Source organism: Melospiza melodia (assembly GCF_035770615.1).
Source record: "Melospiza melodia melodia isolate bMelMel2 chromosome 7 unlocalized genomic scaffold, bMelMel2.pri SUPER_7_unloc_1, whole genome shotgun sequence".
NCBI classification, from domain to species: domain Eukaryota; kingdom Metazoa; phylum Chordata; class Aves; order Passeriformes; family Passerellidae; genus Melospiza; species Melospiza melodia.
Window position 1 is genome coordinate 5,758,622 of NW_026948497.1, and position 27,587 is coordinate 5,786,208.

The following is a 27,587-nucleotide window of genomic DNA, read 5'->3' on the forward strand; positions in this document are numbered from 1 at the left end:
GCCTCAGCATGCCGAGGTCAGCAGGACCTGTCAGGTGGCCCCAGCAGGCCAAGACCTGTTCCATGCTCCCATGGTTCCATGGGCTCCCTCAGTGTCACAAAGGTGTCCTTGGTTCCACAGCACCCGGCAGTGTCACAGTGGACTCCACGGGGACCTGTGGTACCACAATGGTCTCCTTGCATCCATGGGGCCTGTCACAATCACACTGGTCCCTTGGTTCCGTGGGGCCCAGCATGGCCTGATGATCCCCTTGGATCAAATTCCAAAATTACGGGGCTCCCAAGCAAAAATGTAGGAATAGGAATAACAGTTCTTTGCTATGAAATACATAGAGAACAGAAAAGAACAAACACCAACATGCTAACAGAAGTTTTCCACCCGCTAAGCACAAGTGATCATGGGATACTCCATTCCTTATTCATGCCCCAGACAGCTTTGAGCAATGAACCTTGTGTGAGCCCACCAGCTGCAGAGGATTTTCCTTTGACAACAGGGAGGATGCTCTGGGGGGCTGTTGAGAGACTGAAATATTGTGGTTCATGGCTTAAACTTTGTTAGGATGGACTTTTTGCCCATTATGGCAGCGTGTCCAGAGGAGGGCAATGAGGCTGGTGAGGGATTTGGAACACTCCCCTTCCCTTCCCTTCCCTTCCCTTCCCTTCCCTTCCCTTCCCTTCCCTTCCCTTCCCTTCCCTTCCCTTCCCTTCCCTTCCCTTCCCTTCCCTTCCCTTCCCTTCCCTTCCCTTCCCTTCCCTTCCCTTCCCTTCCCTTCCCTTCCCTTCCCTTCCCTTCCCTTCCCTTCCCTTCCCTTCCCTTCCCTTCCCTTCCCTTCCCTTCCCTTCCCTTCCCTTCCCTTCCCTTCCCTTCCCTTCCCTTCCCTTCCTATTTACTGTTAAACACACTCCATACTGTTGACTTTGGCATATGGTCTTGTTTGCACCTTAATTCAGGCAGAGGCATTTTTAATAACTTTAAAAAGCCTTGGTTCCATGAGATATCTTTGTGTCACAATGGTCTCCTGCTGCATTCTGCCACAGCGAGGGGGGCAACAACTCCCCTGGGCCCTGGAGCCTTGGACTTCAGGTAGCCGCTAATGACCAAACAGGAAAAGACGACAAGAGAATGGGTGTTGGTTCAGCAACATCCAGGATCCTTTAGTCAGTCAGGGACCGAGGCAAGATGGAGGGTAGAGTCATGGATTTTATATGCCAGGGTAGGGATGGAGTTTAGGGTTGGGGTTCAATAGCGAGAGGAGCAGGAGACTGCAAAGGGGTAGACTAAGGAGGACAACTAATGGCAAGAACTAAGGCGGGAACACTGCAGTAGGATTTAAACCAATGAGGGTGCAGGAAAAGAAGAACATTCTGGGGCCATTCCTTATCTGACAAAATGGGGTGGGGTGTCTTTTCCCAGGCTTGCGGGAACGTGCCCCACAGGGTGGAGGGGTGGAATCTTCTTTAATTCATGCACCTCACCCAGTGCTGTCTGGGTAGAATCCCTGCCTCCGGGGGCAGGAGCACTCCAGAGTCTCCTGGTTCCATGACACTGGGCTGTGTCGCAATGGACACTGGATTCAACAAGAGCTGGCAATGTCCCAGTGGCACCTGTGTCCTACAAGGCCCCACTTGGTCAAAGTAAAGCCTTGGATTCATGAGATTCCATGTTCTCACAAGTGTCTGGCGAGTTCCATGAGCAGCGCTGTGTCACAATAGAAACTGTTCCACAAACCTTGGTAATGTCCCAGTGCCTGTGTTCCATGAGGCCCCATCTCTTCAAAAGGGAGCTTTGATTCCATGAGATTACATTGCATCTTATGGTCTCTGAGGTTCTATGAGGCCCTGCTTTTGTCACAGTAGACACTTGAGTCCATTGCATCCCAATGGTGTCCTGGGTTGGATGAGGTTCTGCTGTGTCACAACGACCCCTTGTTTCCAGAAGCTGTTTCAAGGCCCCAAGGGCACCTGGGTTCCAAGAGGCCCTGCTGTACCTCAATTGACACTTGTTTCCATAAGATATCATTGCATGACAATGATCTCTAGGTTTCCGTGAGCTGCACTGTTTCACTGTGGGCACTGGGTTCCAAATGAGCTGGCAATGTCCCGGTGGCACCTGGGTTCCATGAGACCTCCTGTGTCACAGCTGACCATTGTTTCCATGAGATTCCATTGTCACACAGGGGCCTCCCAGGTCCCATCAGTGCTTGCTATGCCACAATGGAACTTTGTTTCCACTAGACCTGCAATGTTGCATTGACCCTTGTGTTCCATGAGGTCCCTGTTTGTCACAATGGAGCCATTTCCATGTCATTGCATGGAGTCACAATGGTCTTTTAGATTTTGTGAGTTCCTTCTGTGTCACGATGGAGCCTTGATTCCTTGAGATTTCACTGTGTCAGAATGGTCTCCTGGGTTCTATTAGGCCCCTCTGCATCACAATGGACACAGGGTAGCAAGAGCCCTGGCAATGTCCCATTGGCACGTGGGTCCCACAAGTCCCTACTGTGTTCAAAAATGAAACTTGGTTCCATGAGATTCCATTATGTCACAATGGTGCCCTGGATTTCATGAGGCCCCCCCGTGTTACAACTGAAACTTGGTTCCATGACTTCCAGTTGTGACTAAAGGGTCTAGTGGGTCCAAGGAGGACTCAGTGTGTCAGAATTGAAACTTTGTTCCATGGGATTTTGTTCTGTCACAATGGTCACCTGGGTTCCATGGAGCATTGCTGTGCAACAGTGGAGCCTTGGTTCCACAAGCCATGGCAATGTTTCAGTGGGCCCTGGGTTCATGAAGGTCCTGAATGGAGCCTTGGTTCCATGAGATTCCATTGTGTCACAATGTTCTTCTGAGTTCCATGAGGTCCTAGGGTTTCAAAATTTAAACTTTGTTCCATGAGATCCTATTTCATCACAATGTCTCCTGGGGTCAATGAGGCTGTGCTCTTTTCACAACTGACACTTAGTTCCCTGAGATACCATTGTGTCAAAATGGTCTCCTTGGTTCCATGAGGCCCCACTGCCTCACAATAGAGCCTTGGTTCCATGGGACTCCATTGTGTCACAACTGTCTCCAGTGTTCCATGTGGCAGTTCCAGAAAAAGTGGACAGTTGCTTCCACATGTTTTCATTGGATCACAATGGTCTCCAACATTCTATGAGCCTCGCCATCAAAGAATGAACACTGAATTCCATGAGATTCCACATTGTTACAATGGTGTCCTGGGTTCCATGCATCCTCTTTGATGCAATTGAGACTTGGTTCCATGAGATTCCATTTCCTCTAATGGTCTCCAGTGCTCTATGAGGCCACACTGTGAAACAGTGGACACTTGGTTCCATGAGATTCCACAGTGTTACAATAGTGTCCTGGGATTCATGAGACCCCACTTTGTCATAACCGCTCTTTGTTTGCATGAACTTTGGCAATGTACCAGTGGCCTCTGGGTTCCATGAGGCTCGGCAGTGTAACTTCACACTTGGTTCCATGAGACTGTATTGGGTCACAATGATCTCCTGGATTTTATGGGTTGTGATGGGTTCTCAACTGACACTTCATTCCATGGGACTCCATTGCATCACAGTGGTTTTCAGGTTTCCATGAGCTGTCCCATATCATAATGGACGCTGGGTTCCAGAAGTTCTGGCAATGTCCTAGTGGCACCTGTGTCCTATGAGGCCTCACCTTGTCAAAGTATCCTTAAGATTCCATGTTGTCCCAATGCTCTGCTAAGTTCCACGGAGCTGCGCTCTGTCACAATGGACACTGAGTTCCATATACCCGGCAATATCCAAGTGGCACCTGGCTTCCATCAGGCCCCACTGTGTTTACATTTGACATTTGGTTCACCAAGATTCCATTGCATCACAGTAGCCTCTGGGGTTTCATGAGACTGAAATTTTTCACAATGGACACTTGCTCCCATGAACCATGCATCTGTCCCAGTGGCTCCTGAGTTCCACAAGGCTGTGTTTTGTCACACAGGAGCCTTGGTTCCATGAGATTCCATTGCCCTACAATGGTCTCACAGGATCCCTGAGGCCTTGCTGTGTAAGAATGCCATCTTGACAGGACAAGGCCTGGCAATGTCCCAGTGGCACCTGGGTTCCACAAAGCCCTGCCATTTCACAATTGTCTATTCATTCCATGGGATTCCATGGCCCCACAATAGTCTCCTGGGATCCATGAGGCCTTGCTGTGCCACAATAAAGTGTTCTTTCCACTAGACCTGGAAATGTTGAAGCAGTCTGTGGGTTCAATTCACCCTTGGTTCCATGAGATTCCATTCTGACACAATGGTCTCCTGTGCTCCATTAGGCCTGGCTGTGTCATAATGGGCACTGAGTTCCACAAGCAGTGGCAACGTCCCAGTGGCACATGGGTTCCCTGAGGCCCCACCGTGTTAAACTGACATTTTGTCTCATTAGAGGCCTTTGCATTGCAATGGTCTCCCTTGTTCCATGAATCAAAGCTTTGTTACTATGGACAGTAGGTTAGAAGAACTCTGGCAATGTCCCGCTGGCTCTTGGCTCCATGAGGCTGCGAAGGGCCAAAGTTGACGCTTGGTTTCATGACATTCCATTGCTTCACAGTGGTCTCCTGGGTGCTGAGAGCCCACGCTGTGTCACAATGAAGCCTTGGTGTCTTGAGATTCCATTGCATCACAATGGTCTCCTGTGCTCCATTAGGCCCAGCTGTGTCATAAAGGACACTTGGTTCCATGAGCAGTGGCAATTTCCCAGTGGCATTTGGGTTCCATAAGGCCCTGTTATGTTAAACTGACAGTTTGTTCCATGACATTTGTCCTGGTTTGAGAGGAAGGGAGTTTTTTGGGATGCTGTGGTGAAACCAACAGGTGCTCAGATTTGAATATTGGTGCCTGGTGTGGCCCCTGAGGACATGGATTCACCTCTGAGCACACAGGGGGTTAAAAGCAGAGAACTTCCAGGGGAAGCTCTCTTGGTTCAGGTGGGTGAAAGGTTCAGAGCTGCCCTGCCCGGCTGCGGGCTGGGTGCGGGAGGGGAAGCCATGCGGCTGGGTGAGGGGAGCCGGGCCTTGGACAGAGAAGGGAGGTGAAGGCCCCTGCATGATGGAAGGGTGGAGGAGCACTGAGAGGCATCGGGCAACGGCCACAGAGAGAGAGAGGGAGAGCCGGTGCCTGTGCCTGTGCCACCTTGAAATTTGCCATCTTGCGCTGGCAGCACAGCCGAGAAGGAGAAAGGGTGCAGAGAGAAGGTGCCCGGCAGGGCCAGCGTGGGAGTTCTGGACAGGCAGAGCCTGAGATTTTTAACCCTTTTCTTGGATGATGGAAACCTTACAAATGCTGATCCTCCTGGAGTTGAATGAGAAGAGATATAGAGATAAGGTAAGAGGAAATGGCCACAAGAGAAGTTGAGAAGAATCCTAGGCGGGAGAAGGTGATGGAGTGGCCTTTGGCTGGACTTTTCTTGCATAGCCATGGACAGAACCACTTATCCTGTGACACAGAGGCTGCATTTAGGGGGAGGCAATGGCTTGGAGCCAAGAGAGTGCAGGGATGTGATGCGAAGGAGTGGTATGAACAGAGATGACAGGTGAGGAGGGTGGTTGGTGCCCTCAGTCTTCAGGGAAGAAAAAGAAAATCTCTGTTCTTGGGACCCCTCAGCCCCAGGGGATGAAATTTGGAGGGGGACAGGTGTCCTAAAGTGAGAGACTATGCTTTTTTTGGAACTGGACAAAGCATCCTTAAAAGGGGAACTCTAGAAGCAGCTCTGGTCCATGCGCAGTGGTGAGAGCACTGAACATGGAAGGAATTGTCACAATGGCAAATGATCTCCGGGCGGTGCCGCATGTGACATGGAAACACAAGAGGTCTCAACTGTATTTCCAGGGGAAGCCTATGGCACAAGAGGGACTCCTCTCTCCTTGTTGAACTGATAATTGATTATCTAAAGGGTGGTGGTGGACTGAGAGTTGGTGATCTGAGGGATGGATATATTGGAAATTTGGTGGAGGGAGGAGGAATGGTTTCGGAAGGTTTTCATTCTGAGTTCTGTGTGTGTTTCTTTCTATATATAGTTGTAGGTTAATAAAGATTTTTTCTTCTTCATTCCTAAGTTGGAGCCTGCTTTGCTCTATTCCTGGTCCCATCTCACAGCAGACACCAGGGAGCATGTATTTTCATGGGGGCACTGGCATTGCGCCAGCATCAAACCCTGACAACATTCCATTGTATCACACTGGTCTCATGTGTTCCATAAGGCCCCACTGTGGTGACAACTGACAGTTGGTTCAATAACATTCCATTTCCCCACAATGTTCTTCCAGATTCCATGAGGTCCTGCTGTGTCACAATGGCGTACACTTTCATGAGCCATGGCATCGTCTCAGTGGCACCTGGGTTCCATGATACCTTGCCATGTTCACAATTGACACTTGGTTCCATGAGCTCCCGTTGCATCACAATGGTCTCCTGGCTTCCAGGAGGCCTGACTGTGTCACAATTGACCCTTGGTTCCATGAAATTCCATGAGTCACAATAGTGTCCTGAGTTCCTGTCCTGGCTCAAAAGACAAGTATGTGCCAAATAAGGCATGAACCTTCCTGTGATAGGTTCATGCCTTACTTTCTTCCAAATTATTATAACTTTGAAATTACTAGGCTTTCAGGCAAAGATATAGGAAAAGGAATAACAATTTTTTACTAATAGATAAATACATAACAAGACAAAAAAACAAAACCAGCAGCAACAATATTAAAACCAGAATCCCAGAGGCAGCCCTCACTCAGCTGTGAAGGACCTCCCCATGGGTGCAGTTCCGGGCACGGCCAGCAGTGGCGCTGGTGGCTCCCTGGCAGGCAGGGCAGGGGCTGTCAAGGTCCTCCCCATGGGTGCAGTTCTGGGCATGGCCAGCAGCGGCGCTGGTGGCTCCCCAGCAGGCAGGGCAGGGCAGGGGCTGTCAAGGACCTCGCCATGGGTGCAGTTCTGGGCACGGCCAGCAGGGGCGCTGGTGGGTCCCCAGTAGGCAGGGCAGGGCAGGGGCTGTCAAGGACCTCGCCATGGGTGCAGTTCCGGGCACAGCCAGCAGGGGCGCTGGCAGCTCCCCGGCAGGCAGGCAGGCAGGGCGGGGCGATGCCCGTTCCGCGGCTGCAGGGGGCGCTGTGGTGCGAGCTCAGCGGCCTCTGACCCGGCCATGGCGGCTGTGGGGGCGGCAGGGGGAGAAAGGGGCTCCTTTCGCCAGAGCCACGGTGAGCAGCCGGCCTCAGCGCCACTGCAGGGGCAAATGGACGGCAGCAGGAACCTCGGAGTGTCAGCTGGAACAGAGGGGAGCAGATCCCCGGGGGCGGTGAATGAAAGTGTAGCACTAACCCTGGAGCGGTGGCAGAAGCAGAAGCAGCGGGCTGTCCTGATGGATGCAAGGTGTTGCACTATAGTGTAGCAAAAAAACCTTAATTAAGCAGTGGCAGAAAACAGCAGCGGCTGGGTGGGAGATTTCTCCTTTGCATGGCTCACTGGTGATGTCCGGACCTGAGGCTGGGTCACCACGCAAAGGGAGCAGCCTGGTAGTTGAAGGGGTGCTCCCAGCTCCCAGCACACCAGCCCTGGGCTCTCAAGTGGCAGAGCAGCAGAGAAGCAAGCTGGCAACCCTAGTCACAGTGCCAAAGGAGAAAAAAGAAAACGAGGAAAAAAGCAAAAGGTCAAAACTGCAGGGCAACAGTGTCTCAAATGAGATGCACTGTGCTGCATGGCTGCTGAGCTGATCACCCCAGCCTGAAGGAAGAGCAGCCTCTGGATCAGCCCAGCCCCCACAGGATCCCAGGCTGCCCCTCCACCCATTGCGATATTCTCAGAGCTGGGGAGGGGAGGCAGTGACCATTATGAACACAAAACAAAGAAACCCCCAAATGGTTATGAGGTATGAACCATCCCCAAGACAGCTCCATGAGGCTGCGCTGTGTCACAATGGGCACTGGGTTGTACCAGCGTTGGCAACACCCCAGTGGCACCTGTGTCCCAGGAGGCCCCACTTTGTCAAAGCACAGCTTTAGTTCCATGAGATTCCATGCTGTCACAATGTTCTGCTGAGTTCCATGTGGCTGTGCTATGTCACAATGGACACTGAATTCCAAGTGCCCGGGCACTATTCAAGTGGCACCTAGGTTCCATGAAGCCCTGTTGTGTTTGCAGGTGACACTCGGTTCCCCAAGATGTCATTATGTCACTCTGTGAGGCCTTAAAGAACCGAGAAATAAAGCAACACCTTTTGGAGATAGTATTTGTATAGGAGGTAATATAAAAGCTGGTCTTTATTGGAGACCTCCAGGAGTAGATATGAAAAATGTCCACAAAATGCCCACACCCACCACAAAGGATGAATACAGTTTTGCAAGTTTAGCAGATTAGCATTGTTGACAAAAATCACCAATTAAGAGTGAAAGTGGTGATGCAATTCCCCCCATGGTCTTCTAAGCCTTCCCCGTCTCTGGTCTTGGTTTAGGACAAATCTGGGAGAAAGCCTCCAAAAGGGGCCCCTCCAGAAAGCCAACCTACACAGCCTCTCTTCTTCAATCAGTTCGGGACGAATTTCTTCAGAGAGAAGTGGAAAAAACCCTGTTTATTTAATAGGTAAAGCACTCCCCAGCTCACAGGATGAACAATACCAGATGACAACACTCGCTGCTCTGAAGAGATGACAAATTCAGAAAGCGTCTCTGGTGTGTCGCTCCGTTCTCGGTCCCTCTGGTGCTGGCAAAGGCTGCAGAATCTGAGCTCTGGGTGATTCCCCAGGTCCCGCTCTGGAGCAGCTTCAAATGGCTCTAAGAAAAAGGGAAAGAAAAGCAGTCCAGGGAAAACTCAGACTGCCTCAGCTAGCTAAACTAACCAACTAAGTAAAAAGCAAAAGGAGCATGTTGTTCTGCCCTGTCTGTGCCTAGACATCAACGGTCTAGGCAAATGTGGAGGAGTGAGTGAGTGAGTGAGTGAGTGAGTGAGTGAGTGAGTGAGTGAGTGAGTGAGTGAGGCTGATAACAAACTCTGTGCTTCTTCTCCCCGCCTTTGCTTTCAGCCAGTCTTGAAGGCACAGAATAGAACACCCAGCACAGACAGAACACATGATGGGGGATACAAGCATCATAACGTCACCCTAGAACACCCTCCAATGGGACTGTACTTTGTTTATGAGAATTGGTCCTCAAGAGCTGGTTTTGACCTTGGTTTCTAAGGAGAACCAAGACAGGATAGAGGCTTTGAAATGTATTTTGTCTTTCTGTGTAGGGAAATAATGAAGCTAAGCTACAATAACAGACTACAGAGCTACAAATACAGCTCTGTAGTTTGTTATTGTAAATGAGTAAAGAATGCAGAGACTATATAAAAGAAAAAAGGCAGAATTTCTGCATAATTCCTCTTTTTTAGAGACTATGTTGTCCATATTTAACCACAGCATCATATAATAGATGTCAACTATACACTTTTTATTCAGGCCCACTTGAGTAACCATGAAGGGAGTGTACTGAAGATATATCCAAAGTTCAACAAGACTTTTGAAAGCTACCTGGTGTAGAATTTGCTTTCAAATTTCAACCAAATCTTTAAGAATTCTTACACTCTGATCCACATAATAACAACTACATTATTAATATTTCTGTGGCTAGTAGGAAATTGAAAGGTATCCTGTTTGGTAAAACTATACTAGAAAAATCATGGACTTCTTCTTGTAAGGCTGAAATTGCGTTTGAAGTTTTGCCTTTCAGCGTGTCCAATAATCCTTGATGTGATCAGATATTATGTGTGGAATTACAGCCCCAAGAGCACAGGCCTGATCTTTTATCTAGGGGCAAACCTACCAGGCCAGATTCTCACATATCCAGTATCACCCTGACAAGTTGTTCTTATGAAGAGCTTTTGGATACACTTTGGGCTCCATTTACATGCAAATTTTGGGGCCAAACTTGAGTTATGGTTACCAGCTGTGCAGATAACAAGCACAAAAAGAACAATTTAAACCACATCATCCTGATTTGTGTCAGTCTCTGTTTTCCAGCTGTTTCAGCAGAGATTTCCCCAGATAATATGACAAATCTCTGGAGCTTCTGCAAAGTGGAACTTCAAACAATTAAATCCCTCTGTAAGTTAATTTTTCCGCTCATATATGAATTCCTCCTGTGAATATACATACATAATTTTATATTTATGTAAATTATATATATAACATATATAATATATACAATTTGATATGGCCTGCCATGTGATGTTTCATTAGGACTTATGTTGTCTTTTTGCTTTGGTATCGGAATAAATCACATGAGACTTTATTTTCTTCATGGTGAAAAAGCTTATTCTTTATTCAAGTAACTCGTTTTTATACAGTTTTACATACCTTGTGTGTGTGATTCCAATTGGGTTAGTAGCTTTCTTGCCAATTACTTTATTGGTTAGTAAGAGACACTTTATTTGTCCATCAAATCTCTCTATAAAATTGTTTACATATTTTCTTCTCTGGTTCTCATGGGATAGATTTAATGTTTATGCAGGCACTAGTTGTTTTTCACCCAGGAATAAATTGTTATGTTAACGAACTCTTCACACCAGGATTGCTTTCACATGGGAACTTGCAAAGTGCTAGCTTGACAAGGTCACTGATCTAACAGAGCAGGCCTGATTTTATGAGGCCTTTAAAAATAATTTTTCTACCTTACTGCAACACTTCGGTTGTATGTGGATTCTCAGTAAGGCTCTGGGTAAAACCTGAACTCATGTCACGGATGTTTCCAACAAATTTTATATATATCTGTGCTTTGAGGGTTCCAGTCACACATGCAGTCTTACCATTTATCTGGGGTGTGTAGGGAATTTATAGATCCCAAACAATTCCCAACATTTGACTAACATCTCCAATCACAGGGGAACAAACTCCAAAGGAACCCCAAACACTGGAATTATATGATTTAGTAGAATATCCACCACTTCCTTTTGTTGTGTTGGTGCAACAGGGGTAAGCCTCAGACCGTCCACTGAAGGTATCACCTACCCCTAATACATACCTGTATCCTTTTTGGGTGTAACTCAGTAGAATTTATTCGCCAACAATGTCCAGGAGAATCCCCAGCCTCTGTTATTTCTAACACAACTCTTTTGCTCATGTTTGGGTGGGTTCTAGAGAAGATTTCACATTTGTTACGGATTGTACAATATCAGTTTTTTCCCTTTCTGTTACTGCTTTCTTAATGTTTCAAAAGGTTTCTTGTTCCCCTGCAAGTGTTTTTATGTTCTTGCTGAGGTGGGACTACAGTCTGTCCCTCTGGTGTAACAGTCCGTTCACTTTCCTTGATTTCAACCTTTGTGCCAGAAAACTGATGGCTCTGTTGATCACATTTTGGGGCAAACCATGTCAAACTGATTTCCTTCTGTAGCACCACTGTTAAGATCCTTTTTCTTGCTTCTTTTACTATTTTGTCAACAAAAAGATTCTCTAACTCAAGAGTTGCTTCCCCATTTTGATGAATCTTGCAATGTATAAAGGCTGCTTCTCCAGACTCCTTAATACTCTCTAGCAGTGGATGGGTCTGTTCAGTGTGTTCAATTCCAGGCCTTGAACAGTTGCCAGTCCTCTCTCTTTCCAGATGACCTCACCGAAAACATTAAATGCATATTCAGAATTAGTCCATATTTTTACATTCTTTCCTTCGCTCAGTCCTTGGCCTTTCTTATTCACAGGGATGCAGAAGGTATTTTTAAAATTTAATTCAGTAAACCATCCTCAACTATCTGTTATTCTCCACACTTTGCAAAATTCCAACAGATCCTTCTTAGAAGCATTTGACAAATAGGGTGAGTGATGCATCACCCAGTGTTTTCCTAATTCATATTTTAAAGGTTGAAAGAAGGTCTCAGCTTTCAGCTACAAAGGTGACATCAGCCTTTGGATTCTGCCTCTGCCTTCGCCCACCGTGGCTGTAGAAGAGTTAGAAAAAGTGATGAAAGGGAAAAAAAACCCCTTGAGAAACAACCCCATAAGCAAATCCCCTCACCCCGCTGGGACAGAACAAGTGGCCTAACAAACCTTACGAAACAGGTGGGATCCTGTAAAATGTTACAATTTGGTTTCTAAGAGCCTTGATTTTCCTGAAAACACACAAATGCACAATTTCACGCTACACAACAAAAAGAGCTGCCTTTATGTTACCTCCTGTGGGGTCCTGGGACCATGGTTCCTAACCCCTCAGGTCACTGCACGGAAATTCTTAAAAGTCTTCAGCAGGAAAGAGTTCCTTGCAATATGTTTCTGGTCCAGAGGGAGGCTGCTGGGTCCAGTCCCATCTGAGATGCCAGAAAAACTGATGCCTTAAAAGCCTTAGAAATGAAATAACACCCTTTGGAGATAATATCAGTTCAGGAGGCAATATAAAGGCTGGTCATTATTAGAGGCCTCCAAGGGGCAAATATGGAAGATGCCCACAAAATGCTCACCCCACCATGGGGTAAATAGTTTATAAGTTTAGCAAATTAGCATATTTGACAAAAATCACCAATCAGAAGCACAGGTGGTGAGGCATGACAAAGTTCCTTGGCAAGAGTCACTCTGCCTGTGACTGGAGACTTCAGGCACAGCAAGGAAACAAAGCAACAACAAAGCAAAACAAAATCCAGGCAATCAAACCAGAAATGGACCAAGAACTGTCCGTGTGTGTTTAGGTGCATCTGACAAAAGGACAGTGGGGGGAAGGATAAAAGGAATATGGCCTAAAGGCTTAACAGCAAACACTCAAATTTAACTTAACCTTAACTTATATCTTAAACATAACAATTTAGCAAAGGAACAGCAATAAACAGTATTTAACCCAACTTAAGACTTAACAATTTACAGAGGGGAAGTGTTTAATTTAGCTTATAACTTATATTAAACCTGGAATTATGGTAAGGCACTTCACAAAGCACTGACTCAGCAAACTCTAACCTGTCCAACTTAAAGTTATCCAGATTTTGAGAAGTCAGGAAAAGAGTGAGAGGGAGAGACAGAGCAAGAGAGAGAAAAAGGAAAGAAATATCCACAGCCATGGCTTTAGATCTAGAGTCATCTCAGCTGATATGGGATGTGTCAGTGTCACACCTGTGTCATGGCCTTTACCTGCTCTGGTCCCTCTCACATGTGGGGTTTTCGGGGTGCCACGGGCCTGGCAGCCACTTTGGGGCTGGGCCAGAGGCTGCAGTGGCTGGGGATGGGGCAGCAGCCACCCCACCTACACAGAACTTGCTCTGACCTCCCAATTCACACTGGAGATGTCTGGGACTGTTCATCATTTCTCTGCTCTCCAACACTGAGGCTACAGACTCTGGCTACAGCTCTGAGCTCGTGCCCAAGACAACCACCCTGGCAATGGGGCTCCATGGAGCTGCTCTCAGGAACCCCCCAAGAGCTGGGGAGTGCCCCAAAACCACTTCCAAAATGTGGGATATCCCAAAATCCCTGCAGTCAGGGCATTTGCGGAGCTTCCCTTACCAGTGCCTCTGTCGGTGCTGGGACAAGTGAGAGCCCCTGGGGAAGCTCTTCCCACACTGCTCACACAGGTAGGGCCGTGCCCCAGTGTGGGTCCGCCGGTGGTGGTTCAGGTTGGAGCGATCTCTGAAGCTCTTCCCACACTGCTCACACCTGTAGGGCTGTTGCCCAGTGTGGGTGCGCATGTGGACTATTAGGTGGGACCTCTTGTTGAAGCTCTTGCCACATGTCCAGCACTTGTAGCTGTCACATATCCTGATTTCCAAACACAGGTGGTTGTGAATCTTCCTGAAGCTCTTCCCACATTTCTCACAGTTGTTGGGCTGTTCCCTGGTGTCAATGCACTGGTGGACATCCAAGTGGGTGCTCTGGCTGAAGCTCTTCCCACATTTGGGACATTTGTGGGGCCTCTCCTCAGTGTGGATCCTCTTGTGGCGGACCAGGTTGGAGTTCCGGCTGAAGTTCTTCCCACATTCCTCACACACATAGGGCTGTTCCCCAGAGCAATTTATCTTGTGCTGGTTTAGTTTGGATGTCTCTCTAAAGCTCTTCCCACGTTCAGAGCGCTTGCAAGGCCTTTCATTATCATGAGTATTCTCATGACGGGCCAGGTTGTTGCTACGGCTGAAGCTCTTCCCACATTCCCTACACTTGTAGGGCTTCTCCCCAGTGTGGATCCTCTGGTGTTTCTTCAGGTTGGAGATGTGGCTGAAGCTCCTCTCACATTCCCCACACTTGTATGACTTCTCCCTGCTTCGATGGTGCTCAGTGACCACCATGTCTGAGCTCTGGCTGAAGCTCTGTCCACCCTCCTGGCACAGGGCAGGTCTTTCCTCCTCACAGATGCCAGGGCTGGGTTTGCAGCCCCTCCTTGTGCGGGATCTCTGGGGCTTTTCCTTCCCGTTGGATTCCTGCACTATGGAATCGCTCAAAACAGCCTCTTCCACAAGGTCCTGCTGCGGGGATTTGTCCTCCCTGGCCTCCATCCTCCGCTCCTATTCTGGGGGAGGAAGGACAAGGAGAGGATGGGATTTGCCTCTGTGCCACAGGGAACGGGCAAGAGATACTCCCAAAGTGTCCCTGGCAGGACGGGGTTGGCAGCAGGGCTGTCCTGCAGCCGGGGCCGTGCTGGGCTGGGAGATGGAGCAGCAGAGAGGGGGAAAAGGGGCACTGAGTTCCTCCTCACCTGCCTGGGTGTCCCAGAGCATCTTCCTCGCAGCCTCCTTCTCCATCTGACCAAGCTTTGAGAATGAGAAATCCTGGTTTTGGGGGTAAACAAGGTGTGAGTGCCTTGGGTTGGGTGTTCCTCCTGCCCAAGTCCATCGCTAGAAGTCACCAGGTGTCTGGTGTCTGTAAAACCTCCAATAATCAAGAGTGAATCCCAAACAAGCCTTTCCCTTTCTAATCTCCTCACTCTGAGGTTCTGAGGCCCCCCTTCCTGGGGCTGCTGGGGGTCCTGTGGATTCTCCCACTCTGGGGTCCTGCTTTGGGATGCCTGGAGGGTTTTGCAGGTCCCACAAGTCCCTTCTCCCTTAATTCTGCTTTGGCTCCCAGGGGTCCCAGGCTCCCCTCACTGTAGGCACTCAAGGCTCACCCCTCTCTTGGCGACCCTTTCATCTCCTGGACCCTGCTCATCTCCAGGCTCCACCACTCCACCGGGCTGCCAGGGCCGGATAGCAAAGCCTCTGGCCTTACAAATATTGAAACAGCTCCATGCAGGGAGCCCTTGGAGTTCCTGAGGATTGGCAGAAGCCTTTCTCAAGATGTCCTGCCTTGGGTATTTTTGGTATGGCAAAACAGGCTCCTAAAGGTTGCTTGATTTGTGCTAACACCAAGGTTTGAAAGACGTGTTGGCCAAGGAAGGCTGGAACCTAGGAATGGAGAATACGACCACCTTTCCTCATAATTATTATAATTTTGAAATTATTGGATGGAAAAGGGATTTCCTTTACAAACCCCCCAGGGCAGCTGGTCCCAGTGCTCCCCATGGATAGCAGCTACAGGCAGACCTTCAGGAGCAGCAAGCTGTAATGGCAGGGCAGGCTCACCCGGGCAGCAGGCGAGAGGCAGCAGAAACCGCAGGGCCCTGCCCGAGGCTGAGGGGGGTCCAGGTGCTGGGTTACAGTCTGTCAGTGGGGCCCGACAGGGAATCGCTCCCTGCCATTCCTCACCGGCAGTGCCTGGTCCTGGGCTCTGGATTCGTGCAGAGGAGGCAGCCCCTGGTGCGGAACGGGGCGCTCCCACTCCTGGCACGGCACGCACCGGCTCTGGGCTCCCAAGCAGCAGAGAAGCAAGCCAGCAAGCACAGTCACAGTGCCAAAGGAAAAGAAACAAAAAGAAACAGACAGAACCCACGGAAGCAGCAGGATCCCCGGTCAGAAACACCAGCAGTGTGGCCACTCCAACAGCTGGCTGGAAGGAAAGGAGCTGCCCCACACCCTGCCCCAGACTCTCTCTGCAAACCCCAACCTGGCTCCCACTCATTGCAATACTCCCGAAACAGCAACCATCCCAGACAAAAAACAAAACAATGAACCCCAAAAACTATATGAGACAAAAAACCATCCCCTAGACACTGCTATAGGTAGATAATGAGATGATTGGCTCTCGCAATTAAGGGATGACTATTGTGTGAATATTAAGAAAAGCTATAGTGATGTATAGTTATGTTATTCTAGTTTAGATGTCCTCTGTTCTCCCCATAGATCCCTCTCCCCCCTCTGTATTGCTGTCTAAGACAGGTACAAAGAAGGGGTGCACACCTGCCTTGCACAGGACAGTTGGAATGGAAGCTTGGTGCTCAGGGGGTGGGCATGGCAACACCTGACCTCCAATCCCCTTACAAGAAAGCATCTCCACCAATAAATGGCACAGAAGAGCTGCCTGACAGACTTTGGGAAGGGCCAGGGGTATAAAAGACTGAGCAATCATCTTGAAGATGAACTGGCCATGGGGTATCCACCAGGGTAGTTCCCAGTGCTGCAAATTTTTCCTTATGCAGTCCTTTTGTTGTATTTTTGTCAAGGTTTAATAAACCTTTTAAATTTTCAAAGTGAGTAGTTGTTTCTTACAACACCAAGTTAAAAAGAAACTTGCCAGAGGAGGGAGGTCTTGGGCCTTGTCCTATGTCCCTTCCAAAGTTGGCAGGTGGATTTCACCAGACTGTCCCAAGTGGGAAGGCTTAAATATCTTCTGGTAGCAGCATGTCAGCTAACAGGGTGGCCAGAAGCATTTCCAAGTGCTTCAGCAACTACAGGATCAGTTATATAAGTATTTTTGGAACAAGTAATTTGAAGATGGGATCATGGATGCAATAGACTCAGAGGAACTAATTTTACAGGAAAAACTCTCCAAGGGGTTATGACTGGTTTAGGAATACAATGGAACCTCCATCCCTCCTGGCACCCCCAGAGCTCAGGTCAGGTAGAAAAAAAAAACGAGTGAAGAAATAAAGAAACGCCTTTTGAAGCTAGAAACAGAAACCAAGATGCCATGGGTACAGCTTTTGCCATTGGCTCTGGCAAGAATAAGAGACAGACTCAGGGCAGATATTCAATTATCTACCTTGCAATTCATGTCTGGAATTCCTTACCCTGGTAATTCTCCACCTAGTGCAGGGTGGAGATGAGGGATGTACATTTAAGGCAGTCTGTGGCCAGAATCCTGTCACTTGTGAAATCTCTCCCACAGCAAGCTGGGCTGGCACAGAGCCTGCCCTGGCACTTTGCTGCTGCCAACACCCAGCCAGGACATCGGCTCCTGCCTAAGGAGTGCAAAGCAGCACCACTGGTGGCCAAGGGGCCCGTGCCAAGTGAGAAACAGCTGCCAGCACAGCTCAACACGGGGGGACCCCTCAGCCTGGCCTCAAGGGCTCTGAAGCCCCGGAGATTTGCACTTCCCGCCTGCAGCAGGAGGATGGGAGGCCGCCCCTGAGCCTGCCCTGAAGGCAACGCAGCAGCAGCCAGGGCTCCACAGCGGGCCAAGCCCCTGCGCCTGCCCACAGATCCTCGCCTGGAATCCTCTGCAATCCTGGCCACCCTCCTCTGCCAGCTCCAGCCACTGCCAGGACAATCCTTATTGTCGCTGTTTTCTTTCTTAAATTGTTTCTGTGCCTTCGGTTGCCACAGGTGGTGGGGAAGACAATGTGAGAATTTGACTAAATAATTAGATTACACTATTAGAATATTTCCCTTAATACTTTATATTGTCAGTCAGGGTTGGGCCAGAGGTGGGAGAATCAATTTGCAGCCTTAGGAGAAGAAGTAGCAAAAGTTCTCAACCTTAGCAATTGTTGGGTCAGGAGGGGCACGAGCGCCTGAAAGCTGGCCATGGGTGGCCAGCCAAGCCGCACTTAAATGGTGGGTCAGCACCTCGAGTGAGGTCCATAATGGAACGGGATTTTGGGATGAGGAAGGAAGTCCATGGCAGCTTCATTGCTCTGAAAGAGGTATTTATTGCCTAAAAAGGATGGGCGTTTATTCACAAATGCAGGAAAAAGCATTTGTGAATAAACCTTACCTTTGGGTTTAGACTGTTGGACCCCCAACTGCCCTCCTTATGATTGCAAATACTGAGGCAGATGGAATGAAACCCAGTCAGATGAGAAATGGAACATTTCAACATCAGACAGTATTATATTATCTACATCAGATAGTATTATATTATCTATTAGCATAGAAAGGAGGAGTTTGTGGAAAATTAAACAACTCAAGGACAGAATTATGTCATTGGGTCAAAGAAGACCCAGGAAGAAAAGATTAAATCAAGGGATTTAAAGTTTGTAAAGGCAATTACTAAGAAAATAAAAGAGGAGGGATTGAAACAAATAAGATGAATGTGTCTTTACAAACAGTGTGAATCTGCTTGGGGATAGGGCCATGCACTCAGAGATAGGGAAGTAACAAAAGAAGCTATTAGCTCTAGAGAATGTTACTGATCAACACAGACTGCTGCTCAGCCAAGGCCCTATTAAATTCCTGAACCTAGAGCATGAGAACAAAGACTTAGTCAAATAATGAGTAGGTTTTTCTTTCTTTTATGTAATGAAAGGGGGGTGCATATTGGGAGGGGGTGCATAGAGCAGGCGATTCGGTAACTCTGTACCTTCTGATTACCTTGGCCATGGGAAAAAGGAAGAGGGTGATGCAGCAGGGATTTTAAGATAAAAGAGAGGCTGCATCCTCCAACCATCTGAGACACCCCACGGGAAATGCCCCATGGCCTCTCCCTTTACTCGAATAAAGTTACAAGACCCCTCTGTCTCCTTTTTGGACATAAACCTCTGACATGGTGGATTAATTCCACACACACTCACCCACCCCGACCCACCCAGCCCGCGTTTCCCCCTCATCACCTCCCTGGCGCTGCACTGAGGCCTGCTGAGGCCTGCCGGAGCGCGGAGAGCGGAGCGTGGAGCCGCCGCCGCCGCGTCCCACAGAGCCCCGCGCCGCCTCAGCCGCCGCTCCGGCCGGTCCCGTTTGCGGGCCGGGGGAAACTCACCGGCACCGGGGTCACCGGAAGGGCCCTGGCACCCGCTGGGCTCCGCCGGGACCTCCCTGAGCCGCGGCGTTGCCTGCAGGCCCCGGAGCCCCGCGGCGAGCAGAGGAAATGGTTACGGACCGCCCCGCCCCGCGGGAATGGAAGCGGCAGGGCCCGGAGGCCGCTCCTCCTCCATGTTATGAATAAGAAGCTTGAGTAGGCCAATATTCAAGCAGCGATCAATTTAATATTTAATATGGTAAAGTATGAGCAATACAGCGCTGGGTACAGTGGGGGAAGTTTTCCCTCCAACTGCACACCGAAAATTGATGGTTACAGGTATTTATAGGGGTCCCCATAATTTTTTTTTTTCAGCAGTTTCTATTTCCGATTTTTACTCATCAGCAATTTATATTCCAAATTATTACATCACAATTCTATACACTATTGTGATTTTAATTTCTCAGGATGTATCTCAAAGGAGTATTCCCAGATGGTGGTGGTCCAGTTTCCGAAAGAAGAAAGACAAATCCCATCTGGTGGGATCCGCTCCCCAGATGTGTGTCCACCTTTTAATTGCAGAGACTATAAATCTCATAACAGTGATGTCCAGCTTCCCTTTGGTCAAAACCATAAATCCTTCAGTTGATGTTCATCTTCCTTTCTCAAGCTGTTTTTCTCTGCTTCAATAAGGCGTGAGATAAGCATATTTCCTTTATATATATTCCAAAGCTACAGTTTCAAGAATATAAGTAATATTCTAAAATCATACTTCAAAAGGTTATTATTGCAGAGCTTCTTATGGATTAAATGCAAGCAAAAAGCAACATCTTTAACACCCTAATTCCAATGCTCCTAAATCAACCAGGGTTAATTGCAAACAAAAGATAGGTTCAAAGCCCCTTTTCCATGCTTTATTTTCCTCAGTTATTATTAGAATTCACAGCTCTCCCATGGTCGGAGTCCACACATTTCGCATTCACAAATGCACGCGTTGCCTGTTTGTGCCTGACACGAAACACAGCTTTGTATTTCACACCCATTCCCCAGTGCCTCCCAATAACCTTCCCAGGCACCTTCCCCAGTCCATCCCAGAGCCCTCCCAGTTCCCTCCCGGTACCCCCTGGTGCCCGCCAGCAACCTCCCAGTAACTTCCCAGTCCCCACCCAGTTTCTCCCTGTGAAAAACCCCAATCACTTGTTTTTAAAATTTTTAAAAGTTTAATAGTAATAAAATGGTTAAAAAGAATAGTAACACGATTAGAGTAATAACAATTTGGACAAATTGAATTAGGACAATATGAGACAATAAAAGCAAAGAGTTACAGACATCCGAGTACCTATTTCTGGGCGTCAGGAGCCGAAAAAGGACCCACGTTAACAAAGGATTAACCCTTAAGAACAATAGCCTGTTGCATATTCATACACCTCATACACGATGCATAAATTCCATTCAAACACAGGATTCTGTCTGGTCAGTGTCAGCTTCTTCCCCTGAATCCTAACAGCGCCTCCGAGGCGGGAAGAAGTTCGTTTCTTCTGATAAGAGGGAAATAAATTCTTTTTCTCTGAAAGATTTAGGTGTCCTGTGGCTGCTATCTCGCTGCAAGTCCTTTCCTTTAAACAAAGCATCTTCCACAGCACAGTTTCTATTTTAACAATTTTTATAACCTAAAACTATATTTAACACAGTACTTAAGAAAATTAATACAGCATTGCTTTCTAACACAACATATATAATATTCATTTTAATATTTGCGAAAAGCCAATCATAAAATACATGCATTTTTCACATCCCAGTCCCCATGAATCCCCTCCCAGTGCCCTTCCAGTTACTCCCAGTCTCCTCCCAGTGCCCACCAATTACCACCCAGTAACTTCCCAGTATGTCCCAGTGTGTTCAAGTCCCTCCCAGTCCTATTCAGTCCACACAAACCAATTCCCAGTCTCTGCCAGTCACATCCCAGTGCTCCCAGTATCCCCTCTAGTCTCTTACAGTTTCTCTCAGTCCATCCCAGTCTCCTCCCAGTAGCTCCCAGTATATTCCAGTTCCTCCCAGTCCCCTCCAGTGCCCACAAACCCCAGCCCATCCCAGTTGCCACCAGTGCCTCCCAATGCCCCCCAGTATCCTCCCAGTTTATTGCTGTTCCCTTCTCAGAACACCGTGTTTATCCCAGTCCATTCCAGTGCTCCCAGTCCCGTCCAGTGCCCACCAGTCCCTCCCAGTTCTTCCCCAGTGCTTCCCAGTCCGTCTCAGTTCCCTCCCAGTACTCTCCACTGCTCTAGTTTCTCTAAATCCCTTCCAGTATATCCCAGTGCCTCCCAGTCCTCCCCAATCTCCTCCCAGTCCTTCCAAGTATGAACCAATCCCCTCCCAGTTTGTCCCAGTGCTCCCAGTTTCCCCTCCCAGTTTATCCCAGTGCTCCCAGTTTCCCCTCCCAGACCTCCCAGTTCCCTTCCAATGACTTCCAGTCTCCTCCTGGTGGCTCCCAGGATCCCCCAGTGTCCACCAGTAACTTCCCAGTTCCTCCCAGTCCCACCCAGTGCCCACAAACCCCTTCTCAGTGTATTCCAGTTGCCATCAGTCCCTCCCAGCCACATCCCAGTCTCTCCCAGTTAGTCCCAGTCTCCTCCCAGTGACCCCCAGTGCCCACTGGGAGCCTTCCAGTCCCTCCCAGTGCTCCCAGTACATCCCAGTTCCCTGTCCCAGCATGGGCAGACAAGCTCCACCCCCCAGACTCTGCCTGACACCAGCGGCAGGAGGGGAAACTGAGGCAGTACTGGGAGGCCATGGACACCTTACTGGGGGTACTGGTTTGTACTGGTTTGTACTGGGGGCAGGACTGGCAGGGCATTAAAGTATTTTTAAAAGGGATAAATAGGGGTTGAAGGGTGATTTTTTTTTGCTGGTTTATACTGGTGTTGGACTGGAAGGGACTGGGAGGTCACTGGGATGTTACTGTTCCATACTGGGAGGTGACTGGTTTATACTGGGGGAGGTCACTGGTTTGAACTGGGGGGTTACTGGGAGGGACTGGGATGAACTGGGAGTTACTGGTTTGAACTGGGAGGGTAACTGGGCCATAATGGGAGGTCAGTGGGAGTTACTGGGATGAACTGGGAAATCCCTGGGGGGTTACTGGGCTGCACTGGGAGGGGATTGGGAGGGCATTGGCATTTACTTGGTCTATACTGGTTTATACTGGTTTGGACCTGGCATGGTCCAGCAGGGGCCATCCCATGCCCAGGTGTTGCTCTTAATGGTACTAGATGTTACTGGGATGAAATTGGGATTTCCTGGGGCTCTACTGGTTTCTACTGGTTTGAACTGGGATTCACCTGCCCCACAGGGGGTGCCACCCAGCCAGGTGCTGTCCTTGACCAGCATCATCCTGGTGGACATCTGCTGGAACCTGTGGGGACTGGGAGCACTGGGAGGGAACTGTGCGTATTGGTTTGTACTGGTTTATACTGGGAGGGCACTGGTTTGAACTGGAAGGGTTTAAAGGGGGTAAAAAAGGGTTAAAAGGGAGTTTGGGGTTACTGGTTTATACTGGAAGGGCACTGGGAAGGGTTAAAAGCAGACTGGGAGGGACTGGGAGAGCCCTTACCAGTGTGTACTGGTTCATACTGGTCTGTACTGGCCTATACCAGTCTATACTGGTTGGTGCTGGTTCATACAGGTCCGTACTCATTTTAGAGCTCTGGATGCATTGGTGTTTTTCAGGGAGTGAAGCCCAAATCTGTACCATAGGCATGGGGAACAAAGACACGCAGAGCTCCTTGCTTGCTCTGAAGAAGAGAATTTATTGTAACTAACTGAGCTTTTTTATACTCAAAACTTGCTCCAAACTTAACCAAACTAAGCACGCATTGTCTGCCTGCCATTGCAGTGTTGTTATTGATGTGTCCCTTGATCCAGTCAGCTCTCTCTGATCATGTGGTGTCCACGCATCTCCTCAGCCAATCCCTGCCTCACACATGAGGCAACCACCAACCACCAACTCTCTGGCCATGGACCCACAGCTGAACCTCCCCAGAATGCCTTTTGGTGAACAGAAGTAAACAGGATTGAACAAAGGTGGGAAAGGTCCTTATTCTGTAAGGCTTTTCTTATTCCCCACAGTTTTGGAGCCCAATGGAACAAGGGCTCTACTGTGACTCAGAGAAACCTCACTGAAGCAAAGACACCATCGTGAGAGGTTTTGGAACCTCATGGGACCAAGGCTGCAGTGTGACACAGTGGGGCCTCGTGAAGTTCAGGAGACCCCAGTGAGGGATTAGAACCTCATGAAAGCAAGGCTCTTATGTGATCCAGCTGGACCTCATGGAATGCAGATGGCCACTGTCAGTCGATGGAACTCGTGAGAAAGGCTTGCAGCATGGAACCCAAGAGAGCCCAGTGAGTTTGTGGAGCCTCACTGAGCCACAGTTCAAATGTGTCACAGCAGGGCTTTAAGGAACACAGGAGAGCATCGTGAGGTTATTGAACCCAATGGAAACAGCACTCTAATGAGACTTGGTGGGGCCTTAGGGAGCCCAAGAGACCCTCATGGAACCAAGGCTGCGGTGTGCCACAGAGGGGCCTCACGGAACCCAGGAGAACATTGTGAGGCTGTGGAACAATATGGCACCAAGGTTCTGCTATGGTGTGACAGAGCCCCATGGAAGCAAGGAACCATTGCGAGCCTACGGAATCAGCGTCTGCAGGAGGATTTTCTGTTCCCTCCTGGAATGCTGGTGGACAATAAAGCCTGAGGCAGCCTCCCACGTGTCTGGCTGTGTCATCAGTGTGGGGGAAATTTGTCAACCTTGGCCCTGCTGCTGCTCCTGGCTGGGCTTGAAATACTGACACATGGGTGTGAGGGGATCTTGATGTTCCTCCCCCTTGAGGCAGAGTGGAAATTTTCCAGAGTAGAAATCCATTTTGATTTAGGTGAAATGTACATCTTTGAGTTAAATCTGTAGCTTGTTGTTTAGTCTGACTGCCTGCTCTCTTGAAGGGCCTGTGTTTGGAGAGACTCCTTCAGCTGAAGGACAAGAGATAACAGGGGAGGGGTGGGGCAGACAGAGCAGGGCAACCTGACCCAGGAGTTCTTTGTCAGAAAGAAGAATTATTGGCAAATGCCACACGAAATCAGTAGAATGAGTATGTATGAACCTATTGTGAAATTGCATGTATATGTATTTGAGAGGGAAATAAAAGGAGATCTGGAGTTCCCAGAGGTAGGCATATCATTTTAGGGGAATAATCCCCACGTGTCCAGCGCTGCAATAAACACACCAGCTCTACAGCTTTCACAAAAGTTGTGGAGTTTGTTTCCGCAAATCACCCTTGTCCCCCAAATCAGGCACAACTTTTACGGCACTTTGAAAATATCCTGGAGGTGAAGTTGAGCTGGCTTGGGGAGGGTGGTGGGACAATTTGGGTGGATTTTTGGAGTGTCCCAGTGTCCCCTCCCAGCCCAAATCTGGCTCCTGCTCCGGCCCGCCCTCACGAGTCCCTGCCATGCCGCTGTGGCAGAGCGGGAGGGACTCACCATCGCCGCTGTGCTGGGCCCCCTCAGAGGCCACTGGAGGGGCTGAGGGTTGGCGACCGTGCTGGAGTGCCCACGGTGCCACACATCGCACACACACGCATCGTACACCCACTGGAGGGCTTACACACCCACAGTGTGGCGCGGACAGGCACAGGCAGGGCACAGAAGGGCCGATGGCACTGTCGCCATGCTGTCCCTGCAGCCACCCCAGGCTGCTGAGGGGGCAGGAGCTGCCATGCCCCGCCTCGCCTTTCCCTGTGCTTCAGAAACAGCTCAGGCTGGTGAATGGCAGCACCGTGTGCGAGCAGAGAGTGGGGTTTGAGGTGCTGGGGACCCGGGGAACTCCCTGTGCCTCCCGATGGGACTTGTGCACGCCCATGTTCTCTGGAGCCACCTCAACTGCGGGTTTCCCGCTTCCATTCGTGAATTTTTCAAGAGGAACCAGATGTGTCTGGAGGCACTTGTTGCGCTGGGATGGGACTGAAGCCCGCCTGAAGCAGCGGCCAGGGGCTGCCTTGGGGCCCTCGCCCTGCTCCCACGGGATGCTGCTGCTGTCATTTGCTGAGGGGGTGCTGGCAGAACTCCAGCCCACCCGCAGTGGTCCCCAGGTGCCCCCGGCAGCAGCAGCAGCAGCAGCCAGGGCCCCCCAGTGCTGCCCAGGCCCTGCCATCTCCGTGCCCTGTGCCTGGTGTGAACGGCACGTGGAGATGCTGCCGTGGGGCAGAGTCCTGCATGCACAGTGGGACATGGCGCCAGTGCCACAAGCACAACCTGACTCCTCACAGACCTCACTGGTGCACACGACTGCCGTGGCCAAGGGGACCAAGAGCTCAGGCACTCGAAGGCAGGCTCAAAGCTCTTGGGGAAGGGCCCTCTGGGCAGGCAAGGACAGGGAGTGCTCCTTCCTGATCCTCTTTCAAGCACTTGTTCAGCCCTGTTGGCTCCTTCACCACTGGCCCCGCTTTGGTTTCCCTTGTCCCACCTGTGGCCTTTCTGAGCCGTGGTAATTCTGCCCAGGCCAGCAGTGCCATTAAATGAGTCTCTTCCATGAGCTCTGCTGGCCTGCTGCTCCTCACACTGCCATCCAAGAGATCCCAGCATGAGGCAGAGATTTTGTACACGGAGAGCGGTGAAAGCGAGGAACAGGCTGTCCAGGGAGGTGTTGGGGCCTCATCCTTGCAAAGATCCAGAGCCGCGTTGGATGGGGCTTTGAGCAGCTAGCTCTGGTTGAAGATGTCCCTGGCCATGAGTTGCCTCACGTAATTTTTCCCCTCTTGTGGAAACTGTATTGTCCTGGATCTGAGCTGAGATTCCTCCCAGGTTTCTCCTGAAGTCTTCTGATCTCTCATTTTGGGACCTGAACTCATAACCACAGGCCCACAATCTTCCAGGGAACATATCCAATTTGTTGTTTCTCCTTTGGAGGTAAATTTTTGCTCTGGAATCTACCCAAGACTCCTCCCAGGTATGTCCCGGAGTCTTTACACCTCCTGGAGGAAACTGAGAGGCCAGGAAGCAGCTGCAGATTCCTCCAAGGAATAATCACAAGATATTTTCGATCATTTGGAAGCATTTGTCTATGCCAGTGTTATGAACAAAAACTCGGTTAATATTTTTTTTATGAGAAAAAGTTTCAAAAAGGCAGCCAGACCACTGGCCCTGCCCAAGTTCTATGTGTTTTGTTATTGTAATCACGGGTCGTTGTCGTTAATGGTTGTTTTTGTATTAGTAAAAGCCCTGGCTGGGGCGAGGTAATGGCCCTTCTCCTGGGTGGGGACCTTGCCCGAAGCTAAGTTTTACCTTTCTCAGAATAGGGAAGACACCTGAGAAGGTGGGGGGGTTATGCAAAGTGACTCGCAAGACCAGAATGCTTTGTGGGACCCCCATCTCCAAACTCATGGAGAAACCCCAAAAACAACGAGCCGCCTAAGAGTTGAGAGACTAGAGTGATGTCTGGATGTGAGGAGCCGAGTGCCGAGCCTGCAGAGATGCGGAACACCTTCGGACCCTCTCGCCCTGACCAAGGGAGGTGACCCCGGCGGTGAGACCAGGCCGACTGAGTGGGAGGAGCACCACCTTATGGGATCAGGAGACCCAAAAGGCTCCCTAGAGGATCTGATCCCCCAACTCTGCCCCTGGTGGACAGAGCTGCGCATATCCTCCTTCTCTGAGTCGCCCTGGGAGACGACGGACGCTGCAGACCCGTCGAGCCGCCCAATCCTGAGCTGATCACTTTTTAATAAAGGCATTACACAGGAGAAGAAGTCTCCTGGCCCTGTTTATTTCACCAGGATGCACTGGAGGGTCTTCTTGGCATCTGCCAGTCTCTTTTCCTCTCAGGTTTAGGCACTTGATATCCCAGGTAGAAGCCCCAGGCTTCTCCAAGGCAAGTACCTGAGGTGATTTTTCTTTTTTCATGGAAATTGGATCTTCTGTGATCTACCTGACACTGTTCCAAGGAATCTCACAGAGTCTTGACTTCCAGGAGAGAAGGTTCTCCTCTTCAGGAGAACAAATCCTGTCTGGCAGCCCTAGGAAAGCTGCCCAAAGGGATTTTGTGGCAGGAAAGAGGGAGCTGAGCAGGGCTGCAGGAGCGCTGTGCTGTGCTGCCTCGGGAGCAGCTGAACGTGGCTCCTCTTGTGCTGGGGTGTGTCTGTGTGCCCTGCGTGACACTGTGAGCAGCAGCTGGATTGCCTGTGGGGCAGGCTCTGTGTCTGGGGCTCTGCTGGCCACAGGGGATGCCTTGGCCCCTGGTGTAGGGTGGGCAGAGGGCTGGGCAGGGCCCTGTTGGTGCTGAGCCCCGGGCAGGGCTGTGCTGGGGCTGTGGGGCTGTGGGGCTGTGGGGCTGGCCGGGCTGTGGGGCTGGCCGGGCTGTGGGGCTGTGGGGCTGTGGGGCTGGCTGGGCTGTGGGGCTGTGGGGCTGTGGGGCTGTGGGGCTGGCCGGGGCTGGCTGGGGCTGTGGGGCTGGCTGGGCTGTGGGGCTGGCTGGGGCTGGCTGGGCTGTGGGGCTGTGGGGCATTGGGGCTGGCAGGGCTGTGGGGCTGTGGGGCTGGCCGGGCTGTGGGGCTGTGGGGCTGTGGGGCTGTGGGGCTGTGGGGC

The 27,587-nt window shown here is 49.9% G+C and overlaps 1 protein-coding gene across 5 annotated transcripts in view; it reads right to left on the reverse strand.

The window, feature by feature from the left end:
- Positions 1 to 6,650: 6,650 nt before the first annotated feature.
- Positions 6,651 to 27,587, reverse strand: part of LOC134432755 (zinc finger protein OZF-like) — a 68,593-nt gene continuing 47,656 nt past the window's right edge. The window contains exons 1-5 of one of the 5 annotated variants that reach the window (XR_010031396.1): positions 15,643 to 17,264; positions 14,658 to 14,730; positions 13,475 to 14,471; positions 11,019 to 11,928; positions 6,651 to 8,792 (exon numbers count right to left, since the gene is read on the reverse strand). Coding sequence is in view for 4 of the 5 variants with exons in the window: in XM_063181659.1 (XP_063037729.1) it covers positions 11,865 to 11,928; positions 13,475 to 14,457 (1,047 nt within the window). In the remaining variant the exon portion in view is untranslated. Of the gene's footprint in view, positions 8,793 to 10,256; positions 11,929 to 13,474; positions 14,472 to 14,657; positions 14,731 to 15,519; positions 17,265 to 18,970; positions 19,070 to 27,587 lie in introns of those variants that run through there. The other 4 variants (XM_063181657.1, XM_063181656.1, XM_063181658.1 and 1 more) reach the window with 4 other exon arrangements.